Genomic DNA, 12,596 nt, shown 5'->3' with positions numbered 1-12,596 from the left:
AATTTCAACCCTGGGCTAGAGTCTGTGGAAACTGGACAACAGAAGGCTGCCGTCCTCAGAACGACGCCATTCCCACTAAACTCTGGAGTGAGAAGACCCTGCAGAGCTTAGCAGGAGCTAGGGGAAGCAGAGAAAGAATCTGTTGATAGATAAGAGGCTGGGTTCTGTGAAAGATGACGATGGAGCAAATACTAGTGAACGTTAGTAAGAACCCAAGAACGAGATCCAAATCGTGACCGCCTCGGCCAGTTACAACACGGACCTTGAGGCCCCCAGCTTACTCTCTGCCTCGTATTTAAACCTATTTCTGGTACGTGATGTCTGCCCTTGTTTAGAGACCTTCCTTGAGGGAGGTTCTGTCACCTTTCCCACCCAACCATTCTTTCTAGGACGTTCTAAAGTTCTTCTTTAGATTGACTTCAATTTCCCCTTCGGTATCTCATCACGACCTTCTGCACTGTAAAGCCACCTCCTCCTTCGACAGGTAAGACTTCAGATTTCTGACCCGGCAGCTCCTGTCAGGCTGCTGTCTCTTTCCCCTAGCGGGTCTGCTCACCACAGTTCCCAATCTCTGAGCTCTATACACCTCTGCACTTCCCCAACGTGTAATATCATGAAGGTCGTGCCCTGGGGCAACAGGTCTTGCTGGCAAAGGAGGAGTCTGGTAAGATGAGCTTCAAGGGGACTGGGGGCTACTGCTGCATTTCAGAACCGCCCCGACCCCCCAACACACAATTCTCTCCCATCACATTATCCTAGGAGAATGTCTGGGACTGAGCTTGGTGAGGAGGGGCTGAGATTTTGGATGACAACGCTGATAAAAAGAGGCTGAGGTCCCGAGCTACTGAGTGGCTATCAAAGGCTATCAAAGGCAGTCTGATAAAGATTCTTCAATCGTTCCCGGTGTCGGCCTGTCTCTGCCCGTGGTGTACTCTCACCCCTGGAGATTATCTCAGTAGATCAAGCTCTTCTCTGAGATGTATTTCGCTGCAACCATATTTATTATTTCTCACCTTTCCGTGGGCTCCTATCTTTCCAAGACATGAGGGCAAGATGCAAAGGTATTTCTTTGTGTCCACAATGGGACTTGGTCTACTATTTTGTATATGCTGACTGGTGTGATTAAGAACTTTCTAAAGTTTGGAATAAATCATCCATGAATTCGGTGGTAGGAAAAGAATTTTTTCCTGTCTGAATTTTCTTTTATATCATCTCAATCCTTACATATGCTGAAGAATTTCTGAAATTGTTTCACCACGTTTACAGATGGCCTATGTCCATCAACGTGTAAGATACACATTTTTTTAAGGAAAATGTAGGCGAACTTTGGGGTTAACCAGCACAGCATGTAGAAAGCACTCTGGTAAGCTGCAGCCCTTTATAAGATGTAAAATACCAGTAACACACCTGGCAGAGGTGATGCAGGAAGGCTGCTCCTGCGAGCGCCGACGTCCCCAGCTAGGCGGCCCTACCTGTCCCGGGATCGCGGAGCTCCTGCCGGGTCCCAGGGGCGCCTTAGAAAGAGGTGTCACTCGGTGGCAGAACTCACCTTCGCACTTGAGCAGGAAGAAGTCGGCGCTGGGGCTGAAAGAGGCGCTGAAGTAGGCGCAGTTGTCCACCAGGTCGCAGGACAGGCACTGCCTGTTGAAGCTGCCCACCGTGTTGGCGCTGCAGGGACAGGGAGCGGGCGGGGCTGTCACCAGGGGCGAGACCCTCGGCTCCAGCCCCCGCGCCCAGCACGCTGGCTTCTCTCCCGCGCGGTCATCTGGGGACCATCCTCCCACCTGTCTCCCTGCTGGCACACCTCGAGTGCTGGCTCTGCTGTCACCCTCCCACGGGGCCGTCCTAAGGGCTGCCCACCCCCAACCCGCCGGGAGCGCTCAGCATGGCTGCTTCCTGGGAGTCACGCAGGCCCAGGCGTGTCCTGATGGGAGTGTCGGGTGTGGGGTATTATTTCTAGTGCCTCATCCCTCTGACCAGGCGACTAGCACTTTAGGAACAGAAGCTACGTGTTCTGGATCTTTCACTCCCCTCAGAGCACCTGCCGCCGGGACAGGACAGGGCAGGGGCTCCAGAAACAGCAGCGGTGGGGGGCTCCGGCCGCTGCCACGGCCAGTGAGGAGGTGCCAGGGGCGCTTCTCACCCCTTCAGGTGTCACCCAGGACCGCTCTGGTCAAGCACAGTTTCACGTCAAGAAGGCCTAACGTGTTTCCAGAAGCTATAAGATACCGAGGCATCTTCCAATAAACCTGGAAGAAGTCCAGGTCTGAGTGTGTGGCGTGGGAAGGCTGCTAACGTGAAAGCGGTCTACAAGAGTGAAGACGCTTCACGGGAGACAGGACAGGTCAGAGGAAGTGCAGGTGGCCGGCCTCCATCTCCTTGGCTAATTTGGTGATGGGACTGGTGGGATTATCCTGGTAGACAAGCAGAGATGAGCCGTCCACAGAGAGGAGCAGACCTGTGACGGCGTGGATTTGCCGGTTTCCTCTGCCTCCGAAAGGCAGTGCCTCTCTCCCTAGTGCAGCCCTTACTGTCAGCACAGGGGCTGGTGGACGGGAGGGCGGCCATGCACCCGATGGGGCTTCCCCGACTCCCGGCGGTGAGGGAGGGGAGCCTGGCATCGGCTCCGTCCAGGCCACGAGGGTCACAACGCAGTAGCGTCCTCTTAGGTGGCCCTCGTGCGTGGGGCAGGAACCAGCTGCCCCCTCCTTCCCGTCTGGAGAGCAAAGCGGTGGAGGTGACAGTGCCTCACGCCCTCCTCCGCTTTACTGGCAGAAGGCTCCTCGGGAGAACCCCACTTCAGAAGCACGAGTTCTCCCTGGTGAGAACGGGAACTGGGGCGGGGGGCAGGCCACGAGGTTTATGCTGAAGGCGGACGGACCCTGGAGAACACCTTGTCCTCTGCAGGATGCAGAGGCCAGCCCTGCTCCACGCCCTTCGAGACTGCGGAACTCAGCCAGCGCCCACGTGGAGGAGGCCAGGGCAGTAGGGCCGACCCCGCCCCGGTCCACCCGTACATTCCCAAACCCCAGTTCTCTCCTGTGAAACCCCGGCCAAGAGTGATCCTTCCAAGTTCAGCTTCGACTAAGGTGAAAGGAAAGGCTGTCAGACGTCTCCCGAGGGAGAGACTCAGTCTGGCAAAAGCAGAAAACTACGACAATGCCTCCAATGTGGGGGCCTCAGCACCTTCGGTTATTTCTCCCCTGCCTGCGTCACGTGTGCTGGCCCCTCTCTCTGCCGCCCCCCGTGTACTGCTGACCGTGTGACTCTGGAACGCGAAGCCTCTGGCGGGAGACCGCCGTGCGCGGGGGTCGGGGGACGCACCTGTACAGCTGGCGTCTCCTCGGCAGGTCCTCCGTGCTGAGGAAGTAGCTGCAAAGACCAGCAGGCGCATGGCAGTTAGCTGGCTGCGGGGCAGGTGTGTTTCTGCGCGCCAGGCTCGGCCTCCGCAGACCTCCCCGAGGATGCGCTGCTCAGGGTCCACAGAGAGAACGTTCCCGCCCGGGGCCAGCTCCACGCTGGACGCAAAGGCTGATCCCGTGACTCGGCGGCCCGTGCCCGCCCGGGACCCCTGCGTGGGAACCCTGACTCCCGCGGGGACTCCCCCACTGCCTGAGCTGAACCCTAGCTCTTCCTGCCGCTGACCACACAGCCTGGAGGAAGGCACCTGACCTCTTTCAGCCTTGGCCCTACTTCTCTGAGAAGCGGGGAAAGCAGTGAACCTGCACCAGGACAGGAGCGGCTGTCCTGAACGAGGCCAGGCTCACGACGCACTGGGCTCACAGCGCCCTTGGGTCCCGCCCGGAACCAGCAAAGGCTCAGCCACCCCGCACGGCCACCGTCTCAGCCACAGGACTGGCTGCAGGCCCGACGTCCTCACGGGGACCTCGAGACGTGGGACGTGGGGTGGTCGGGCGGGAATCTGAGGGCGCACTTTCGTGAAGAAACTAGGGCCTCGGGGTGCTGCCCAAGAGGGAGAGTGCTGAGCACCGTATGAGGGGAGGAGAACACAGAGAGGCGGCCCCGCACGCGCACTCACATCTTACTCCGTGTCTCGTCGTAGGCCAGGATCTTGGTCACGTCCCAGTCCCCGGAGGTGATGGACTGGATGTTGTCGTTGCTGCTGTTAGGCTGGAACACAGATGGGACACCGGGTGGGGGGGGGCGCTGGGCCTAGCCTCGCGTCTCGGCCCGGGGCCCTCGGACACAGGCTGACCACCCTCGGGCCGCAGCCCCGCCCCTTCTCTGAGTGCCTGCCTGGAGGGGCAGCGCCCGCGGCTGCCCTGCGATCAACCAGCACCCAGACCAGCAGCAACTCCCACCGTGAGCTCCGTGTCTTAAGCGTCAGTGCTTCACACGCTGCTGACACTGTTCCTTCACCACCTGTAAATCTGATCAGCAGGTCAGTATCACAGGGGGACGAGGAGGGAGGAAAGAAATATGGAGGAGTGGATGAGACATGGCAAGGAAACAGAGAAAGAATAAAGAAAGGATGGGAGGAAGGGAAGGTAGGAAAGAAGGAAGGAAGGGAGGGATGAGGGAGGGAGGGAGGAAAAAACCCCCCTGGGTCTTCGTCATTCTCCCCCGTTCTTCACAAGGATGGCTTGAAACCATTTATTGCGTGTTGTGCGTTTGCACACACTGTCTCTCCCTACGTGCCTCCCAGAGCAGAACAGTTATGACAACACATCACAACAGAAGGAGAAAGACGTGACCATCCCAACAGGAACGGGCTGTGAGATGCTGAGGCATGAGCCGCAGGCCGGCTGTTCCAAGGGCGGGTGCCCCGGGCATGGGTGCAACGCGAATGCTGTTAAATCAGGCACGGGGCCCGAGGCTCACACTGTGGGGCACGGGGACCCCAGAAATGGCCTCGGGAGAAGGGAGAGCCTGTGCGGGCAGGACCAGGCAGGAGAAGTGGGCTGCCCGGTGTTCCGGAGGGCAGTGGGGGCCGAGGGGCTCCTGGGGAGGGGCCCCCCGGAGGGGGGGCCCCTGCCCCTGCTGGATGACTAACGGGTCCTCAGCCCATGCTGGTCACGGGGGTGAATCCGAGATGGGCTGAAGGGAACACCCCAGCATTTTAAGTCTTGACTGAAGTGATCCCAAATGAGAAGCCAGGAATCTGGGGCCACAGCGCCCAGGCCTTAGGGGTAAGAGCTGAATGTCAGCCTGTCTGCAGACGTTCTGGAAGCCATGCAGTAAGTGGCTTGAAAACGAAAACATCCGTATCTGAGTCTCTGAGTCAAAGTGGTCCCTGTCCTGGAGCCACAGCCGAGCTTCCGTTCCTGTTCTACCAAAGCTGCTCCGTGTGGGGCGCTCTTGGAACTTTGCTTTGGAGATCGCCTTCTGGGGCATGTCATGAATATAAATCTTCTACTTTATATCCACAGAATATTTTTGATAACTTTTTTAAAAATAAAATTTTATTCACATGCCCTGATCTCCTTAGACTCTGCTTCAACATGGAAGCCCCACTGACTGAGGCCGAGGGCAGTGCTGATGGGAGGCCCGCAGCCCCTCACCTTCCTCCTAAGGGCAGGGTTCCCTGAGTGCAGCTCCGGGGTCCCACCCCGTGGGGAGGGGGCAGGGGTGCCCGCTCTGCAGGAGGTGGCATTCGCCAGGCTGTCTGCTCTTTCCAAACGCACCTATATTCAGCTCCCACATTCCTGCTCAGCGATGCTCTGCTCTTATCCTGTGGCTGCAGCATAGGGAACGGCAGTGTATCTGGCTGACCGTGGAGGTGGATGCCCTGGGGCCACGAGGACACTGTGCCCGGCCCCCAGGACCCAGAAGAGGGAGGAAAGGCCAATGCGGGCGGACTGACAAAGCGGTCTACACACACGTGTCCTGTGCTCAGACCCAGCGATGCACCCAGTGTCCTCTGATATCGTCAGAAGTGTCATTCGTATTTTTGAGCATTACAGGAGTCACGAATGCCACCCCTGCCCAGTCAGGACGGCTGGCTCATGAAGGCCCCGTCCGTCCCCACGTGGGGACCCGCCTTCCAGTTTCAGGGCCCGGCTTCCCCCAGGGAGCACTTAGCTCCCCTGCTGAGGCGGGGGGAAGGCCCCCAGCAGAGCAGGAAACTAGGGAGCTTACCTGGGAGGAGGACACCATGATGTGGTAGAACTTCCCCTGCCCCCCCTGCGGGATCGCTCGGACAAAGAAGAACTTCCGGCCGTCCTTGGAGAACACTGGCTCTTCATTCTGCGGACGAAAGCCATCGATTAAGTCTACAGACTGTTTTGAAGGGGTTGAACCAGGATAAACTACATTTTGAGATACACTTTCCATGTAATTGCCAATGAGAGATGCAGTTGAAAGGCTAAAGGCTGTGTGGGGCCTTTTCTCTCCTTGGGAATCACGAGTCAAGCCTCCAGTTTCCTAAGAAAATAATGAGAAATTCAGAGGAATTCAGAGGCAACTGCCTAAGCAGAGGCGGACACACAGGCGTCCCCTGGTTCACAGGACACCCAGCTCACCAAGCCAAACAGGAACTCAGCACTAAAAAAGTGCAGGGCTGGGCTCCCCGCTTACCTGTGGCCCCTGCAAAATTCTCCAGGGGCATTTTTTTTTTAAACCATTTTTAAAAACTGAAACATAGTTGATTTACAATGTTGTGTTAGCTTCAGGCGTACAGTAAAGTGATTCAGTTATATATATTTTTTTCAGATTCTCTTCCATTATAGGTTATTACAAGACAGTTCCCTGTGCTATACAGCAGATCCTTGTTATTTATTTTATACATAGTAGTGTGTGTATATTAATCCCAAACCCCTAATTTATCTCCCCCCCAACCCCGCTATCTCCTCTGGTAACCATAAGTTTGTTTTCTATGTCTGTGAGTCTATTTCTGTTTTGTAAATAAGTTCATTTATATCACCAGGGGTGTTTACTATCTATAGTAATTCTGAACAATCACAAACCTGATTTTGCCTAAAAATGAATTCTAGTCTTTCCATCCTGTCTTTTGTTCTTTTATTTAATAAAATCCACCTCATACTGAATAGCCCACCAAGGAAACAAGAGAAAAGAAAGAAAGAAACCCCCAGCAGACAAGGACAGATTCTGCACGTTCTACGACGGAGGTGAGAGCACACGCTATTCCCAGGGACTCACTGTGCGTATTACGCGGCTTCTAACGAGAAGGAAGTTCCACACGGGCACTTACTAGATGGCACGTGTCTGCTTGGACCTACTGCCACTGTTCCCTGGAAACAAAATCAGCGTTCCCAGTTTTCCCTGGGGGGAAGAATTCCAGGCTGCATTCACAGCCAGCGCCTGTAGCATGTTGCTGCATCTTGGCCTGGCCCTCACCCCCCAAGCTGAGAAGCCACCACTCAGCCCCCAGCCACCCCCTGTGGGTTGGCTGTCGCCTTAATAGGCAAGAGGGATTGGCGTCTCAGCCTCTAGGAAGCTCCAGCTTGAAAGTTTCCATCCGTGAACACCAATTAGTTGTGGCTACGATACACATTTTCTGATTCAAGGAGCTCCACGCTAACGTGAATGAGAACAAATGGTAAATAAACCCCAGCTGGCACGAGGAAAACTCATTTCCCTGCAGTGAATGAATACATGCAAATATGATACGCCCAGAGAAATAAACCAACATGTGATTAAAGTGACATTTAATCTTCATGAATATCTGCAGTAAAATGAAACCTTTAATCTGCAAATATTTATTTTTCTATTTAGTGCTGGAAGTATGGTATTTAAAAATAGAGGAAATGGAAAAATCAGCAGTAAATCTGGCTTTTTAAATGTACTTTTATTTGCCAACTTCAGGATGGATACCGCAATACTGCTTCCGTTTTCTGGGGAAACGTCTGTACTTTTGGCAGAGAAAAATACTATGAGTAAATGTAATAAATAATTAATTCAGGCCTGAAACATTGCTTTTACACTGAGAAGGACTCAGGCATTGCAACGCCATCTTTACATTGATCCTGGGAACATTCCACAGCCGGCAGGTGAAGGACCAGCCTTTGAACCTCTCTGAGACTCGGTTTCTCATGTAGTAAATGTATATTTAGTGAAAAAGTACAATGACTTTTGACTGGGAGACCTGGATTTTAATCCTGGTTCTGACTTTCCTGGATTTGAGGAGAAGCGTTTCTAGCCCTCTGGGTAACAGGGCATTTATCGTACCAGGCCCTGCCTGGTTTCTCCACCTCCAATTGAGCAGATCTATGAAGAACGAGTCCTTTTTATTGGTGAAAGGCTTTCTGTGAGCTGTTTGTAGACTTTCTGCCCATTCTTTCTATGGTTCAGATACATTCATCCGGTCAACCTCCCTGCCTGAATTTTGAAATCACAAAACCAAAATTCTGGTTAAAGAAGAAAGAGTGTCAGAAATTGACCTGCAGGAGTAACTCTTCAAACACAAAGATGGGTCCTGGGTTCCACCCCAAATGGCCTCGGGCCTGCAGGGCCCCTAGTGGACCTGCCCCAGGACCGACTTTGAAGGTCACAGCAGCAGTGATGGTGTGTGTGTGGGGGGGAGGGGCTGCCTATTTCTCCAGAGTATTCCCAGAGGAGAGGGAACTTAGTGGGTCTTCACCTTCTTTTTGTGGGCTCGTGGGGGATCTTTGAGGGGTTCACGCTGAGGCCTAGGAAGGAGACGGGAGGAAAAGACAGGGGGCAGGAACAGAGGCTCAGACCATAGCCCCAGGATGCCCTCGCCCACTCCCGTTCCCCTGGCAACGAGCACTCAGAAGACCCCATGATCTTTGCGCCCTGGGTCTCCCCAGGGTCAGCAGAACCGTCCAGACCCCAGTCCTCTCCTCCTCTGATGTGGCCCTGGGCAGCGGGGGTGAGCCCTGTGGCCCCTGATGACGTGCGTGAAGTGGCTGCCAGCAGCTTCCCCGGCGGCAGATGGCAGGTTGGCCTTAAATAAATTCCTAACTCGCCCCCCAGGACCTCGCAGGGTCGTGAAGGATGCAGGAACAAGACAGCTTATTTTTGAAAAAGAGGGTCCACAGATTCCTTTGTGAAAAATCTCTTCAAAAGGAACGTCATGAGAAACTGTTTGAAACTGGGTTTCCTACTGACCACGGCACTGAAGGAACAGATGGAGACACGGGCTGAGCGGTGCTCGGCGAGGTGGGGCTCCGTGGGGTCCTGTGCCCGCCTTGGGGGTGGCTGGCACCCTGGGCCACTGGCTGGACTATGGATTTTTCAAAGGCTGTTTTAAAAATGTTAGCTGTTGCCTAATAAGTGCTTTAAAGTTTACATATTGAAAGTGTAAGAATTATACTTTTACTTTCTGCTGGTTTGTAAGTGCTGACTTGATTTTGTTTGGAACGACCTGGTTTCCCAAATCCAGGCTGCCTATCCGGGGCTTGGCTGGTTTCTTAGGTGGGTGACAGGATGTGTGCTCTGAAAATACACAACAGTCTTGCCCACGGCGGTGTCTCTGTGTCCTGTCCGCAGAGCTTACGAGGACGACAGCTCGAGGCCCAGTGAGTGCCGGACAGGAAGGCAGGGGCAGGAGGGGACCCTCTGACCCTGGCTTTCCCACAGCCCTCTGCCCCATGAGAAACAAACCGCTGGCTGCTTTGGTAAGTCCATCCTCCCTCCTCCAACTCAGACACAGACCGCACGTGGCTTGAGGCCCAGTCCCGCAGCCGGCCTCTGGGCCCCATGCATGCCCACTCCCAGCCCTGTGACGGCCCTTCCACACGCCCTGGGGACGCAGTCTAGGACTCCGCCCACATTCCACACTTGGGGATCCGTGCAGCTCTCTCCCTTTCTACACCAAGACATCTTTGAGAGCTGCTCTAGCGGATTCATTTCTTAAAAAGTCGAGCATGACACAAACAAAAACATGTTAATACAACTGAGCCCTTCATGGCATCGAGCACACTCACAATGTCGTGCAACCACCAGCTCTGTCCAGTTCCAAACCACTTCCACCACCCCCAGTCGAGCCCAGACTCCATTACGCTGTTACTCCCCACCCCAGATTCCCAGCCCCTGCCGCCAGCAAACAGCCTCCTGCTTGTATGACTTCTGTTGACCTGGGCATCTCTCGTAAGTGGAGTCACACGGCGGGTGGCCCCCTTTCACTCAGCACTGTGTTCTTGGCAGGACTACTCACAACACCAAAAGGCAGAAACAACCCGAATGTTATCAACGGACGAATGAACTGTCGTATGTCCACACCGTGGAACACGGTTCCACCATAAGGTGGCTGACATGCGCTCTGGGGAAGTGGTGGATTCTTGTTTTTGAAATCCACGAAGCCTAGCATGGCGCCTGGTTCAATCCGTATGTATTAGTTGAACAGATGACTACGTATATAATGGATTTTTTTTCTGACTCTTGCATCTCAATGTCTTTGGCATTTTGTGTGACTATAAGAGGAACGTCATAATATTACTTCTGATACTTGTGCTTATATCATTGGTCCAGGTGGCATTCAAGAACTTCCCAGTGGAACTCCTCAACGAATACTTTAAGACGCCCAAGCACAATCTGATTCTGGATACTTCTCAGCATGGACTTGGCATCCAAACTTGGACACAGGAAAACCAAAGTGGCCACAGTGGGCCCCTCTTTTGTGTCAGGCCGGCACAGAGCAGGAGAAGGACATAGTTAAAAGCAATCACGCCCATTGATGAGGGAACCACCCCTGAGATAACTGATGGGAGGCTGGGCCAGATTGCTGATTCCACAGGTAACAGAGGTGCACACAGAGTTTCTAGAATGTTCTTGGAGAGCCACTGGTAACAGTCGCATTGTCCAGCTTCACTTCCTTCCCATAAACGGAATCTGTCCCATCAATAAAGAAACACACCTGTGCCCTCTCCACCATCATTCTGAGACTCAAACCCGATTAGATTTTTCCCACAGAATTTTCAGACGATTTTCATCCCATTCGGTAGGATAAGAAGGAAGTGAGCTTGCAAACCCTCCACCTGTGCTTTCTAACCTCAGGGCGTGGAATGAGAAAAAAATAATTAAAGAAAGAAAAGACCAGAGTCCAGAGTTTCATTTCTTGTGTGGGTTTAATTTTTCTGTCAGGGTGAGCACTGCATGTCTCCTTTGATTCCCTCCAGTTCCTCAAGCCTGTTTCACGTGCATCTCTTACCCGAGGCGGGCACGGGAAATTCAGGGGAGGCTCTAAAGTCAGGTCCCCAGGAAGACTCAAGCTGAACCGCACGGAATCCACCTCAAAGGAGGCATCCATGACCCATGCCGAGAAAAACAGGAACGTCAGCCCCGTTCCATTTGCTTTGACTGAAGTAGGTTAAACCTAGGCAACTTGTTTGGACTCACCCTTTCAACGCACCAAAGGGACATCACCTAACTGAGAACTGAGATCTCACTGAGCACTGCACGTTCTCAAGAGCAGGAATTTTCCAGCCCTCTTGCATGGAGGCCACAGTTCTCCAGCAGTGCTGGGGCCTCAGGGAAGCCAGGTGGGCCGAGTGGCTCTGCTGCCCCCAAGAGCCTCTCTCACGCGCGTGTGTGTGTGCGTGCGCACGCGTGCACGTGCGTGTCTACCTGGGGCTTCCTGTAGGATTTAACGTGAGAAGCCGTGTTGTAAACACTGGGAAAGGACCTGGTGGCTGGTGTAGGCGGACAGCGTGGGATTTGCATGCGGAATAGTTACCTGTCTGTGGAGCCAGGCTTCACTTTCATCCTCGTGTTTCTGAAACGAAATAAGAGCATTAGAGAAAGGAGTTTTCGCACATATTGTGTCTGCGACCAGCAGTGTAGAAACAATTGGATTCCCCTCCATGGCAGCTGCACAAGCTCAGGAAGGGGGCCAGCCCCGCTCTGCCTTGTCTCATGACGTGGCTCAGAGCTGAGCACGAGTGTTCCCCGAACAGGAAAATGTCACTCTCCCAGCAACGAGGACAAATCCACGGGGGGTGTGAATCCTTTGGAAGGTGGTGCATTTCTACCATTTGGTGGTCACCCCTGACCAGACACATGCCCGTCAGACGGTCACCGATGACCACACACGCGTCCACTAGATGGTCGCCAATGACCATCTAGTGGCATGTGCCCATTTAAAGGCAAATCTCAGGTGCTGCATTATTTTAGGAATTTGCGTGCATGCGTGCATGTGTGCGTGTATGTGTGCATGTGCGTGGGTGTCTGTGTGTACATGTGTCAAATTTCCAGTTCACAACAATCCTGGCAGACCAAAACATTAAAAGGACTTAAAAAGCATATGAAAAGTAAATCTCAGAGAACTGTGTGGAAAGACATATAATGGGAGACCAAACACACCAACCAAACCACCAGGAATAGCTATTCAGCCGCATGGGCCGTGGACCTGTGCCTGGGGCAGGTCTGTTCTTTACCTGTGGACTCTAACCACGGGCAGGCTGGAGTTTCACTGCTGACCCTCACAAGACCGGGGGTCCAGATGCCAGAAGACCTGGGTTACGAGCCATTCCCAGCTTCCCAGCTGTGAGTCCACTCTTTCCTTCCTTCCCCTCAAGAAGCCCATCAGAATAACCTGGAATCTGCTCTCAATTGTATTAAAAATCAAGTAAATTACTGGCCCACTGAGAACACTGGTCTCAGCGACAGCTCACTGCGACTCCCCTCAAGATTGTCATTGGGCCACGGGGTCAGAG

The 12,596-nt window shown here is 53.7% G+C and overlaps 1 protein-coding gene across 5 annotated transcripts in view; it reads right to left on the bottom strand.

Annotated features, from left to right (window-relative positions):
- Nucleotides 1–12,596, bottom strand: part of DPP6 (dipeptidyl peptidase like 6) — a 1,023,012-nt gene that overhangs the window by 84,459 nt on the left and 925,957 nt on the right. For all 5 annotated transcript variants that reach the window (XM_067747535.1, XM_067747534.1, XM_067747537.1 and 2 more), the window contains exons 12-16: nucleotides 11,618–11,656; nucleotides 6,100–6,207; nucleotides 4,040–4,131; nucleotides 3,325–3,372; nucleotides 1,550–1,668 (exon numbers count right to left, since the gene is read on the bottom strand). In XM_067747535.1, the coding sequence (XP_067603636.1) occupies nucleotides 1,550–1,668; nucleotides 3,325–3,372; nucleotides 4,040–4,131; nucleotides 6,100–6,207; nucleotides 11,618–11,656 (406 nt within the window). The remainder of the gene's footprint in view (nucleotides 1–1,549; nucleotides 1,669–3,324; nucleotides 3,373–4,039; nucleotides 4,132–6,099; nucleotides 6,208–11,617; nucleotides 11,657–12,596) is intronic.

This window comes from Pseudorca crassidens, chromosome 8 (assembly GCF_039906515.1).
Source record: "Pseudorca crassidens isolate mPseCra1 chromosome 8, mPseCra1.hap1, whole genome shotgun sequence".
Lineage (NCBI taxonomy): Eukaryota > Metazoa > Chordata > Mammalia > Artiodactyla > Delphinidae > Pseudorca > Pseudorca crassidens.
This window is presented reverse-complemented; position numbering and strand designations above follow the sequence as displayed.